This window comes from Xylocopa sonorina, chromosome 3, assembly GCF_050948175.1.
Source record: "Xylocopa sonorina isolate GNS202 chromosome 3, iyXylSono1_principal, whole genome shotgun sequence".
In the NCBI taxonomy this organism is placed as follows: Eukaryota; Metazoa; Arthropoda; class Insecta; order Hymenoptera; family Apidae; genus Xylocopa; species Xylocopa sonorina.
Window position 1 is genome coordinate 12,231,842 of NC_135195.1, and position 13,850 is coordinate 12,245,691.

At 26.8% G+C, this 13,850-nt stretch overlaps 2 protein-coding genes across 4 annotated transcripts; one reads left to right on the plus strand and one right to left on the minus strand.

The window, feature by feature from the left end:
- The first annotated feature begins 315 nt into the window (after positions 1-315).
- Positions 316-10,143, plus strand: Graf (GTPase regulator associated with FAK). 3 transcript variants are annotated; one of them, XM_076911022.1, is made up of 21 exons: positions 316-521; positions 1,693-1,856; positions 2,710-2,867; positions 4,157-4,228; positions 4,338-4,439; positions 4,543-4,653; positions 4,759-4,863; positions 5,729-5,800; positions 6,140-6,206; positions 6,296-6,393; positions 6,512-6,606; positions 7,264-7,345; positions 7,440-7,542; positions 7,672-7,893; positions 8,053-8,158; positions 8,265-8,586; positions 8,666-8,855; positions 8,951-9,107; positions 9,200-9,256; positions 9,526-9,620; positions 9,859-10,143. In XM_076911022.1, exons 2-21 carry the CDS (start codon positions 1,697-1,699, stop codon positions 9,948-9,950), a joined length of 2,466 nt encoding a protein of 821 aa, XP_076767137.1. In that variant the 5' UTR covers positions 316-521; positions 1,693-1,696; the 3' UTR covers positions 9,951-10,143. The 3 variants fall into 3 exon arrangements, with proteins under 3 accessions (XP_076767137.1, XP_076767138.1, XP_076767139.1); XM_076911023.1 differs by lacking the exon at positions 316-521 and having other exon boundaries at positions 1,428-1,856; positions 9,541-9,620; XM_076911024.1 differs by lacking the exons at positions 316-521; positions 5,729-5,800 and having other exon boundaries at positions 1,428-1,856.
- Positions 10,144-11,446: 1,303 nt separating this feature from the next.
- On the minus strand, positions 11,447-13,709 carry Nsmase (neutral sphingomyelinase). Its single transcript, XM_076911048.1, has 6 exons — positions 13,362-13,709; positions 13,106-13,279; positions 12,819-13,002; positions 12,284-12,610; positions 12,073-12,178; positions 11,447-11,998 (listed from the first exon to the last, which is right to left on the minus strand). Exons 1-6 carry the CDS (start codon positions 13,403-13,405, stop codon positions 11,655-11,657), a joined length of 1,179 nt encoding a protein of 392 aa, XP_076767163.1. The 5' UTR covers positions 13,406-13,709; the 3' UTR covers positions 11,447-11,654.
- Between the last annotated feature and the right edge of the window lie 141 nt (positions 13,710-13,850).

The window sequence follows — 13,850 nt, forward strand, 5'->3', positions numbered from 1 at the left end:
GCAAAAACGAAGCAATATAAAGAAGTTCAGCTTAAAAAAATTATTCATGAAAAAGTGATATGCAAATAATTTGAAATTAATAAAAATAAATATTTTTTATTGAAAAATCATATTACATATACATATATATATATATATGTGTGTATATTTCTAAATTGTATTATATTCGTAAAGTAGAAGTCTTACATTCGTTTATCTACAGTAGTTTCGTTTCTGGTATAGCTGTTACATTTAGTTATCAATGTGCCAATAAGCATCCAACCTTTGAATAAGTTGTTCATGTTCAAGATTATGGTAATACAAACCTAAATTCAAGGCATAGACATTTTGTATCGAAGATCGATATTTGTAAGGACTACTCTCTCTCAATATAATTTTTATAATATAGGTACATACATACATATGTGTGTATAATGATATCTGGAACTCGCTACGACATTAAGTGAGAAATGTATGGAATTCAAGCTATATTAAAAAAGCAAATTTTGCTTCAAAGTTTTGACAGTTATTTCTACTTTTAGGTAAGTAGAATATTTTCATAGATGCTTATACATATAACGAAGAAAATTAGAAAGCAGTACATACACCCTTGAGCTTAATGCATCCTTTAATATTTATAAAATTATAAACTGCATTTTAAAAAACTTAATTTTCATTAACATTACAAATTTTATATTTTGTTTAATATTTTTTGAACATGTCGTGTATCTACGATTTTTTCAATAGTACACTAGCTTTAATTTTCTTTTGAAATGAATAAAATTACAAATATTTTGCATGTTATCTTATTTTTAATTATTTCATAAAATTTGCTAGTAATCTTTATTGAAAGAAAATATAATTTACAATTATTTAGATGCAAAAGATATTTTAGAATGAAATTTTGTCCATATATTTGTTTTAGAAATTATAGTGTTGTTGAATTTTTTTAATATGACATAAATATCAATAGAAATGATTATACCTTTTAAAAACAATTTGTTATGTATTTTGTACAAAATTTTCGAAAAAGGACAACTTCGGAAATCTGTCAAGTACAGATGCATCAATCTTCAATCATAAAAGTATACATTGGAAGTATGACGTGGTTAATCATATGCATGTCGACACACAACTTTGCATTAATAATAAGCTAATGATTAATCTATACGTATTTTCTAAATTTTCGACATTATTTTATTCGAAAATGATACTTCAAAACCTTTTTTATTATTCTTATTTATTATCTTTCTTTAGCTTCTGGTTCTTCTTACAACTTTTTTTAGATCTTTTTCTTCTTCGTCGAAGAATTGTTGCCAAATATCCTGTACACATATATCATATATTACGAGTAATTTGAATAGCCCGCCATTTAAAATGTAGTTAGTACATTTGACTGAAGAGGGTATATGATCTTTAATCGACATTGTAAACGTTCAATCTACATAAACTTAGTGCTAGTGATTTGCATTAGTTTTAACGAAGATTCAGAAATGTATTGTTCATGACTATCAATAAATAAGAGAAATATTACAAACCGATTTTTGCTTCGCATCAGGGAACGTTCGTGTTACAAAGTGTATCAATGCACATACCGTGATAAAAACCGTGTTTTTGTTAAATGATCGTAATTCGTAATACTTATTTTAAGTGTTGATTTGTCTGTTCTGTTCTGACTTATTAATGACATTCGAACTTTAATATACAATCAAGAATAATGGGTGTTGGCCTAAAACCATTAGAGTTTACGGATTGCTTAACCGACAGTCCTTATTTTCGGGAAAATCTACATTACCATGAACGTGAATTGGAGAAGACCAGCCAACAAATTAAACGGCTCATTAAAGAGGTCAAAGATCTTTTACTAGCTACCAAAAGTAAGTTTAATTGTCGTTTATGATAAGATTCCCTATCTGTATGTAACAGCTGCTGTTATCTTGTTCTGTTTTACTTTCATGCTTTTTTGTGACACGTTTTAATTATAAAATTACAATATTTAATAACGCTTTAATCAACTAAATGTTGTCAGTTACTCTTTTTATGTTTAAATTGTTAACATATTCTTTGCATAACAATGATTTTTACATAATTTCATTCAATTGCCGCAAAAGTATAGTTCTCATTTAATTGTAGCACTGATTATTATCGTTATGCCATATTATAGTTACGTTATAGGTATAATATTATGTGACAAAAGTATTTTATTCCATCATAAAAGGATTTGTATCATTTATGCAGGATATTGCGGTTAAACTTTATCAGAACGTTCCATGAATATAAATAAGAGAAAAGTGTTATATAAACACACAGTTAGTCACAAAAATTTGCATATACTTTTAAAATACTAAAAATGGCACGCACAAGGTCATATTTCAATATTTTATGGACGTTAATTTATTTTTTAAAATACATTTTAAGAGTATAACAATGTTTTATATATTTCTTCTAATGTAATACCTTCTTTTTCTTCTTTTTTTTCTTTTTCTTTTTGTCAAAGTTCAATCAGTTTTTGCTATTTTTCATTTATTTACATCAGTAGATACTTATCATTATTTTGCTGAGAGAAATTGGCATACCCTGTATAATTAGGCATCATGACGATTATAGATAATGTTTATTATAATTTTGTAAATTATTAATTTGTACATTATAAGTTAATAAATTGTATTGTTTACTGATTGTAAAGCTTATGATTATTAGCATTAGAATAACAGTTATAAACTTTTTTAGATTTGTCAAGAGCCCAGAGAGCATTTTCTAAAACATTACAGAATTTTAGTTTTGAATGTATTGGAGAAACTCAAACCGAAGACGAAACTCACATATCACAAAGCCTTAAAGAATTTGGTAAACTTATTGCATCGATAGAGGATGAAAGGGATCGCATGGTATGCAATGTTTTTAGTATATAAACCCCTTTTTTGATATTCATTGGAAAAGACTACTTTTGGATGAAAACAATTTTTATTAGAACACTTATACTTCCATAACTTATTGTGCTGAAGTTTTATTACATTTAAAAACAAGAGATAAATTTTGCCTCTGATATAAGAAGTGAAAAGTTATACAATATGTATGCTTGTCATAAAAATTATAATGCATATAGTTTTGTGTACCAAATTATCTATCAAGCTAGATTGAAAGTATTTTCTCACTATTTCATATGATAAATAGTGTTGTACTATTTATTTATTTATCCAAATATTACAAGTGTTATGAAAAAACTCTGTTTTATAGAAGGAGCTCAAGCTGACTATTTAATGGTATATCTTTTGAGTCATATTTTTAAACAAAATTCTTTCTAGTATTTGTTTGCATATTTTAAATTATATTTATTTATTTATTTTAAATATTGTTTCTAAGAGCAAATAATTTACTATATTATATATACATTGCTATGTTTTTGAATGCACACAAATAGTTTTCACTTTTGAATTCTATACATGAAAGCTATCATCATTTAAGTTTTAACATCATATTCAAGGAATATACAAAAATTTCATATATTACTGCATGTAGTTGTTACATCACATATAATTACAATTTATTCCAAGCATTTTGTTCATATAGAAATATAACATTAAATTCAAATTAATTAAATATTCCCTAGCACTATTGATATGTTTTTACTATAACTTTTAACAAGTTGTATTCTTAATTATAGTTAATATATTAGGTAAGTTGCATAATTACATATTTGTTATGCAAAATAAGTCTTTTACCAAATAGTGTTTGATATACCAGTGTTTGATATTTTTGAAAAATTATTTAATAATTTGAACACTATAGATTTTAGATAATATATAATTTTAATTTATAAAAGCATATTATTATGTTATGCATAGAAAATGGTTATTATTTCACTTAAGAGTAAGTGTGTTTACTATTTTTTATTTCATGTTTTTATATAGTTCTTTCATTTATTCTATGTTTTTATTTTATAATTTAAGCAAATTTCTTATCTTTTCTCATTATTTCTGGCATTATTTATGTAAAACAGCATTATTTGTGTAATTGTGCATACATGCACATATTATTTTTAAATGTTATAATATTACAACTTCCATTTTGTATATATTTCTTTCGATATTAGGCATAATTGTTGCTTATATTAATTCTATGAATTTAGATTTACATGTATATAAAAATTTTGTTTAATTTATAAACTCATTTTTAGCTTGAACGTGCTTATGATCACATTATACTTCCCTTGGAAAATTTTAGAAAAGAACACATCGGAGGAGTTAAGGTAATATAAAATTTATCTATTGTATATCTTAATTTGAATCCTATAATCTTTTTAATAATATAATCTTCCTATTAATAGAGTAATATATAATTGTACTATATACTTGTAGGACGGAAAAAAGAAATTTGAAAAGAAAACTATTAAGTTTTGCCAAAGTCAAGAACGCTACTTGAATTTGTCTACAAAAAAACAAGACAATGTTCTTCAAGAAGTATGAATAGTATTTACATTAGAGATGAGTTGAAATAAAAACGCATATCTTAAAAGCAATGCATTTTATTATTTGATCTAATAACAAACATTATTATGTTTAGGCTGATGCAACACTGGAAATGGCTGAAAGAGATTTTTGCCAAGCTAGTTTAGAATATGTATTCTTGCTTCAAGAAGTACAAGAACGTAAAAAATTTGAATTTGTTGAGACTGTAAGTTTCTTCTTTCTGCATTTTATTTTAAGCACAGGCATTAAAAACAACAAATGAGTAAACAAATATTAAATAAATTATAAATAATAATACCACCTCCTTCAGTTACTAGGTTTTATGTTTGGTTGGCTAACTTTTTACCATCAAGGACATGAAGTTGCAAAGGATTTTAAACCTTACATGACTGAATTGCAATTAAAAATACAGAAGGTGAGTTTCCCATTTTATAGTATATTTCATTGCTTCAAAGATATATGAAGAAAGCATTTTATATAGTATTACAGAAGCACGATTCTAAACTGATTACTTACATTAGCACTATTCAGATGAAAGGATTGCTTTGTACATTATAACATTGATTTATAAATTTTGTTAAGTATTGGACCATTTCATATGTATACATACGTGTCTTTTTATGTCTTATACCTAGATATAAAATAAAGCTGTGATTTTCTTCACTTTTGCTTGCATCCGAAAACGCGTATTACTAATGAAATGATCAAATATTATGCATTGTTGTTTCACATTCTGTTCCTTGTAGAATTTTGCATTACAAAATTGTATGTTAAAACTAAAGAATCGTAACTCTATTACAATGGATTTAAAGAAAACAGGATTAACATAAAAAATAGTAACAAGTAGTAACTCGTTCGAAACATTTGCCAATTATACAAGCAATTACTTTCATAACTTGCCTAATAAAAATTAGTTTAAGCATTGTAATCTGAGTATTAATAATAACAGATCTAAGGTGCTTTATCATTATGTTTTTAAAAAATCATTACACAATATTTATAAGAATGTGATGCAACATACCCCAAATTGTTTTGAAAAAGATCATTTGGGATACATAATTTGGGTATTTTTAAATGTTTTGTGCTCTGTAAAGTATTTTTTTAATATTAGTCATTCTCTTATAATTGAGTTAGTTTGTTAATGTTCAACTACTTGGTAGAATATACTTAAATGTAACTTTTTTTACTAAATTATTGTGTGGTGCAAATATTATTAGGGTAACAGCATGACAGATAGCTTACTAATTTTCAATTTTATGTGTGTGTGTGTGTTTTACAAGACTAGAGAAAATTTCCTTGCTACCCGGGATAAAACAGAATCACTTATGAATAAAATGAAGGATATGAAAAAGGTATGTAGATAAAAAGATACATATTTCTCAAATTATTTTTATTATTTATTTTTAGTGTAAGTAATTTTTTATTTATGATATGCAAGAAAGTTTATAGTAACAACATAACATTCAAGATTGCTTAAATAACTCTTTTAATTATGAAACATGAATTCCATAGTGCATCTTAACACTAATTAATGTGGACTGATATAAAATACTCTCACTTTTCATCTGGCCTTACATAACAATAAAAATATTATGTATTTAGCTTAATTTATTGTAATAAAAGAATGTTAATGCCTTGTATTAATTTTAGTAGTATATTATGTAAGAACTAGTAATGTTTTCATTTTATAGTCTGCTGTAGAAAGTGGGGTCAATAAACTATACACACGAGAAGGTTATTTGTTTCTAATGGAAAAAAGTAAGTATATGAATTTTTGTATAATTAATGAATTTAACAAGTTTTATTTAATATTTAAACATATTAACATAATCGTTTAAATTTTGCAGAAGCATTTGGCACAACATGGACAAAACAGTACTGCACATATCAAAAGAACAAAAAAGAATTTACGATGATACCTTATAATCAACTTACGGGAAAATTTGTAAGTAAAATTTGTATTATCTGTTATATTCGTAATTAAAGCGATCTTTTTCGACTATTGTCGATATTGCCGTCTTTATCATTTGCATTGCGATTTATTTAATATTATATTTTAACAGAGTAGTAAAGAAGTTCTAACATTGGCATCTTGTGTGCGTCGTATGTCAGATACAATTGAAAAACGATTTTGCTTTGACATCACTACTGTCGACAAGTAAGTTCAGCTCAAAAATCTTCAGGAATATATGTTTTATGCTTTTCTGTCAGTAAAATCTGGAAAATCATAGTTTACTTTAAACAATTTATCTAACCAGATACTATGTTTTATGTTCGAATGTCTATTCTTCAAAGTTTGATACGTTTTGCATTCTTGGGAAGTTAAGGTAGGTGATAGGAAACCTACATTAGTAATTTTTTTTTTTAAGAATTAAATTTATAAATATGAAATGAATATATATATGTACGTGATTTATGTGTTTAAAATATATAAAAACTGAATAGTAGTGATAGTAGAAAATTGCATTTATAATTATCATTGGGTTATATTTCTCACATACAGTTTTTAATAAACTTGAAAAATAGTTATCATCTCCATAATATGAGTAAAAAGAATATATACATGATTATAATTTTAATGAGAGGTATGTGTAATCATGATTATGAATTATGAACAATTTTTATTATTATTTATTTTGTACATTATTAACCTAATATTTTATCAACATTATTTTGTCAATTTTGTTTGTTAAAAGTTTGTGCTGTGAAACTTTTTCCAAAAGATTTATTTTCACTATTAACAGTTTGCTGATTGATGTGTTATATATAATTTATTTCTATTAATTGTATTTTATAATCGTTTTATTTTTTCCAGACCCAATGTAACATATACATTTCAAGCTCTTTCTGAAGAAGATAGAAAGTTATGGTTAGATGCTATGGACGGTAAAGAACCAGTGAGTAGTAATTATTCAATTTCTACTGTAATATATTTGAAATTCAATAAATCATAAGAAATTGATGAATTATGCATTTTATACATAATTTCAGAATTTTCCTGTAGTGGGTGTATCAACAAAATCTGAGGAAACTGTTTTAGATGAAACAGGGTTTATGTTTGTATCAAAATGTATTGCAACGCTCGAAGAAAGAGGTAAAATTAATGTGACAAAACGTGTGTGCTACATAAATTTAAAGTTTTAATAAGAAAATTATTAATTAGTTTATATTTTGATTCTATTGAAACTAAAAATAACTTAAACATACTACATTGTTCATTTAGGTCTTGAAGAACAAGGCCTATACAGAGTTGTTGGTGTCGCTTCTAAAGTAAATAAGCTATTGGCAATGGGGTTAGACAGGAGGAAACTGGAAAAACTTAATTTGGATGATCGTTTTGAATGGGAAAGTAAAACTATTACTAGCGCACTTAAAACATATTTAAGAACACTATCCGAACCGCTAATGACCTTCGGATATTATAATAGTTTCATTTCAGCTGCGAGTGCGTATAGGTATTCTCTATAATATTGTTTTATTTCAAATCTTTAAATTAAGTGGTTTTTTTTTATATTGACTGAAATATATAAGTTTTTTATTATATTTTATTGGAATCAATTTACGTCATGGTAATATTGTTATTTTCATTGTTGTTGTTAAATAGAACAAGAAATGAAAGAAGCACGTATAAGTGATATTCATATTCTTGTTTATCGATTGCCGAAAGCGAATTTCAATATGCTAATTCTTCTAATTAAACATCTATGTAGGTAAGGATATCTATGTTATATTCATAACTAAAATTATTTTATTAGATACTAAAAGCTAACAACTTTACGTGTTTTAGTTAACTTATCTAATTATATTGTTTTACAGTGTGGCAAAGAAAAGTGATAAAAATTTAATGACTGTTGGTAACCTAGCTGTATGTTTTGGTCCATCATTATTGCGACCAGAAGAGGAAACAGTAGCTTCTATAATGGATATTAAATTTTACAATATCGTAGTTGAAATTTTAATTGAGAATTGTGAGAGGATAGTTGCTGGGCCACCGCAAGATACTGCACGATCAGTACAAAATACCGTTTCTTCTAGATCACAACGTGTTAATGCAGAAGACGGATCAACGTCTTCTGGCAATGGTACTCCCTTTTTGAGATACCCAGGGCATACTAATATGTCTTCGGTACACGGACATGTAAGAAGTTAGATATATAAGCTGCTCTTTGATTAATATATAATGTAATACATTGATAAAAATTAACTTATTTGTACAGCTTGTTACAAGACCCTACTATGATGGTTTATTAGCAGTTGTTACTAAATCATCTTCTATTGATGACCGTAAAAATGGTGATTATGAAGAAACAGAACATGCAGGACATAGAATGCCATTATATTTAGAAAATCGAAGTGGACGTGCTAAATTAACTAATGCAAATCTTATGTATCATACTCCAGATAAAGGTTATTTTATTTTTTTTAATCCTTGGGCAGTCAAGTTAAAGGAATATCTGTTTATGTTTTATAATCTAACGAATTTATACGCTTTATAAATTCAGTATTAATCAGTGGCAATACGAATAGTTCAAGCGAATCTATCGCGTCTGATCCGCACTCGTTTTCATCTGATCTGCCAGTGAAACAAAAACGTGGCTGTATGATGTCTGTACATTATCCATCTGGTTACGCTCAGCGAAATAATCCACCATCATCTGTGTAAGTTTTCCTTTGTACTAATTTACTAATTAAACATTTAATTTTTTTATTTGGTTATATATTTTTAATTGATGTACAATTTGTTATCATAGAGTTAATACATCACCTAACAGTGGACGTTCAAGTCCTGGCCAAGTACCTGGTATTTGGTAAATATAAATTTGTTCTTAAACATCTCTATATAATTTGTTGTATAGGGTGATTCACGCAACTACAACAAGTCTATGTCAGAAGAAAGAGGAGAACAATTCAAAGAGGATTACATTTTCTAAATAATATTTTAACACATATATGTGTTTTATAATTGCACCATTTTGCCAAGAAGTATTTTCTTGAAAATCTCTTCATTCAGCACTTGCGTGGATCACCCTGTATGTCTATATACTTCCACTGTGATATTACTATTGTAGTATGACAGTTACACTTCTTCTAGGAGAGTTCGCACTTTGTACGCTTGTGTGGCTGAAAGCGATGGAGAATTGTCGTTTGAACCAAATCAAATCATTACAAATGGTACATAACATATAGTATATATATATATATAATAACGAATAAGATAATTAGAGTTACGAGGGAAACAATGAGAACTTATTTTTGTAGGCTTTGTTAATGGTGTTTCTATTACTCATAAAATCTACTATTACCGATTTAAAGTCAATTTAAAGTATTGAATAATAGATTTCTTTGTTGACGTAATAATAACTATTTTAGTATTTATAACAAAAATACTAATATTAATTTTTTATTACAGTAAAGGCCTCTTTGGAACCAGGATGGTTGGAAGGTACATTAAATGGTAAAACAGGATTGGTCCCAAAGAATTATGTTGAACAGTTGCCTTGAATTTGGAAAAGCCAAAGAGTGCCTATAACTGCTTTTACATTCCATAATTGTAGATTCTTTTTTTAGTACTATATATTGCCTACTTGATGCATATGTTCACGAAAAGATGTATATGGAACACAATGTTTTCTATTTATAAATTCGTTTTGGGTACAATTTACATAGTCAATTATATATACATATAAATATCACATATACAGTTTTTTATTTATTAGGAGCCTTTTTGCTCAACAAAAACGTCTATAGTGTATATAATCAGTTGTAGAAAAATTTATATATATACATACCTACGTAAATATATATATAGTGCTAATATATTACACGATATTTAAATATATTTGTACTAGAAAATATTGCTCCAATATGTAGCTTCTAGGAGATCTCATAGGCAATATTTGTTTATACCTTCGTATATATCTGTATGCGTACGTACACACACGTGTGCAACACATATACCAGAATGTGATAAAATAAATAAATACCAAATATAATCAGAATTTTTAATAAAGAATTTTATAATATAATGTAAAGGCTAAATTAATACAGATAAATATTACAAAACAAATGAACACATATTTATAATCTTAATAATTTATATTGTAATATTGTAGATGGTTTTAAAGTTTTCAAGCCTCAGAATATCGAAATTTGTACTGTTGGAGTTAGCATTGCAGTTTTTAGCAGGCTTTGATACTTCTAGATACAAGTTGTATTTAGAAACATAGTTATTTTGATGATTCACCAATAGTTAACAATTAAATTAGTTTCACCAGCAGTCAAAAGGTACACTAATGCCATACCAATCAATATTAAAGCGTGTTCTGAATCTTGATGAAATTAACTGCAATTCAAGTGAAATGTTAAGATAACTGTTCTTTTGAATGTGGTTTACGTTCGAAAGCCTCAAAACCTACTAAGAAATACAATCCTAACTTTACCAGAACAAACTTGCTTTGCAATTTTATAAATAGAATAGTTTAAATCTAGAAAAAGTTAACATAACAATATAAGGGAAATACGTCTATAATATTTTTTTTTTAAATTCAAATGACTAAATTACAATAAATGCATTTAGTGGAACAATTGCTTAAATGATATTCATCAATAAAATTATAAACTATAACTAAATTTTTCAATCTTTAACAAATTTTTACTCTTGTACTACATGAAACTGGATTAAAAAGAGATATTACGATTTATTACTTGTGCAATAATAACTGTAAAATTGTACATTATCATACAAAAATTGTCATTTTACGTAATTCTTTTGTATAAAAGGAATACTTTGTATGTATTTCTTTTCAATATTTTACTTTAATTATTGTCCTATAGTAATATTATAACGTGTATAAATGCTAATATTTATTGAATAAGAAAATATGTTTTTATTAGAAATAATATTTGATATGTTTTAGATTAATAGTTGAGGAATTAAAAAGGAAGTTTAAAGTACATACTTGTAAGATATGTAGAGTGGGACATACAAAATTAGACAAGCTGCTTTACCTGAAACTATTGCAAATACCAAATTGAATTTTTTTTAATTAAACGTAGGAAGATACTGTCCGGGGATTCAAAAATTCTGACATACCAAATGGTAAACCCTCTTGCACCATTTAATTATAAAAATTTACTTTCATATCTACAATAGTTTCAAAAAAAACAACTAATTACGTTTTATATGCTCGACTCTGTATGTAAAATTTAATTTTTGCATGAATTATTTAAATTTGTTAAATAAATTTCCATTGCTACACATCCGGCTTTCAGTGCATTCTTTTCCACGCTATTCCATATAGTACTCATGAACAAAGCATAACACAAAATTGCTGTTAAAAAGACACGTCCTATATTAAGTCCAATTGTTACACCTAAGGATGTTGCAGAACAATCTAGCCCCATAGACCAAACAAGTGGAACAATTAATATACTGCCAAACAGTAAATACCAATAACGCTGTCGACGAACATTTTTTAACGAAGTTTCACATATATTTATCGCTTCTTTTAATGAATCTTTAACATCTATATTTATAGATTGAGATTCACCTAAAACAATTTAAAAAGTATGAATATGAAGCTGTTTGTAGTCTATATAAATGAAAATATGATTATTGACTTACCATTACTGAATTTGAAAGTTGCCATAATGGCTTCATGATCAGAATAACTAAAGTTTTTATAAGGTATCCGTTTTGGGAAAGGATGTTGAAAATTTGTTAGTTCTATCTATAAATAACAAATAATGTATATAAAATTTTGCATAAATACATAGATATCTGCAATCTATTAATAAGAGATGATATTAAAATTTGTACAACTAAAGTAACATGCCTTAATATTCTTTGAACCCTTGTACAAAATATGGTCTATACGTTTCCCTTCAGGAAGATTTCTTGCAAGTTGTGAACTAGTATAACTATTATTGGCACACTCATTGGTCCCTAAATTACTTGTACTATTTGAGCAAGCATCTGCTAAACCAGCAATGCCACACATGAGCCTATAAGCTAAATCTTGAGGTTCTGTATTGAGGTCACCTCCTAATATTGCAGAATTGGCACCACCGGAAGTCATTCTAATAAACTGAGCAGTATCAAAAGCTTGTAAAACTCTATGTGCTATATACTCATCATTATGCCTATTGTATTCTGCATGTAACTGAAATATTAAATATAATTAATACTTGTTAATATATACAAGAGTATACACAGTATTCTGTGCATTCACCTCAATACTTATATATATAAGCTGGTTCTGTGATAGTTTAATAAAAAGTATTTCCAAACAAAAGTTATTTAGTACATATATATTAAATACTAGATAATACTAGGGCAACTTCCATAGGGCACTATATATATAAACTTACATGTGCGGTATAAACATTTATGTCCAAGTTATGAATTTGTAGTCTACAAAGTCCAATACCTTTTCCGCCAAACCAATCTCCATGGTGTATTTTATGTACGTATCCATTTAAAGGCCATTTATGAAACATTACATCTTTAATGGGATATTTAGATAAGATACAAACTCCTGATCCAATAACTCCACTAAAATAATGAAAATATGTTTAATGTCATTACATCTGTGTATTTTATTTTAAATCATTCTTGTATCATTTAAAATAGTATATAATGTTTACCAACTATTCACCTGTAAAAATAATGTGAATAAGGTAATTGTTCTTGTGTCCTAGCTTTAATGATTTTAAAATCATTAACAGACCACACTTCTTGTAGGCAAATAATGTCATAATTTTCTGTAGCTAATTTTTCAGCAATTGCTTTTATACGAGCATTTTTATTTTTTGACACATATGGTATGCCCCTAAACATGGATTACAAGAACACAAATTTTAACATGAAAATTATAAATAATAAAAATTAAACAACTATAAACTGTAACTTACCAACAATTTAGAGTTAGAATATTTATTGTTATTCCGTCTGCCATTTTTTTATAAATTCTTCACTAAATTAACCATATATTATTCTGAAAAACAGAGGCATATTTATCAATAACCCTTATCAAAAGTTGATTAATATCATAGAATTGCGTAGTGCTAGAAAGTTAACACGTAATCCCCACCTTCGAGGCTCCCTTATCTACCTCTATTCACTCCTTTATCTACAACTTAACTATCACTTTTCACACATGATAGTAGGACTTCTGTATTTATGAAGGGAATACGTTCTATGATCTACTATAAATGAAACTGTGGATACAAGGATCTTACTGTATTATTGATTCGATTACTGAGCTTGATTGTTTTAATTTATATATCTGTAAGAAAATTAAATGTACTTTTTAATAGGTTATACCACCTTAGCTTATTCAAATAATGAACTTATTCATTATGAAATTGTGATCATCGCTGGCTATATTATCGCTTTGGCTG

What these genes read in the sequence shown, in the direction of transcription:
- Nsmase (XM_076911048.1), bottom strand. Translation starts at nt 13,405, where the DNA reads ATGGCAGACGGAATAACAATAAATATTCTAACTCTAAATTGTTG. An exon ending in ATTCTAACTCTAAATTGTTG is followed by an intron (nt 13,280 to 13,361) that starts GTAAGTTACAGT and finishes ATCCATGTTTAG; the next exon opens with GGGCATACCATATGTGTCAA. An exon ending in AACTTTCAAATTCAGTAATG is followed by an intron (nt 11,999 to 12,072) that starts GTAAGTCAATAA and finishes AAATTGTTTTAG; the next exon opens with GTGAATCTCAATCTATAAAT.
- Graf (XM_076911022.1), top strand. Translation starts at nt 1,697, where the DNA reads ATGGGTGTTGGCCTAAAACCATTAGAGTTTACGGATTGCTTAACCGAC. An exon ending in AGGATGAAAGGGATCGCATG is followed by an intron (nt 2,868 to 4,156) that starts GTATGCAATGTT and finishes ACTCATTTTTAG; the next exon opens with CTTGAACGTGCTTATGATCA. An exon ending in TGCAACGCTCGAAGAAAGAG is followed by an intron (nt 7,543 to 7,671) that starts GTAAAATTAATG and finishes TTGTTCATTTAG; the next exon opens with GTCTTGAAGAACAAGGCCTA.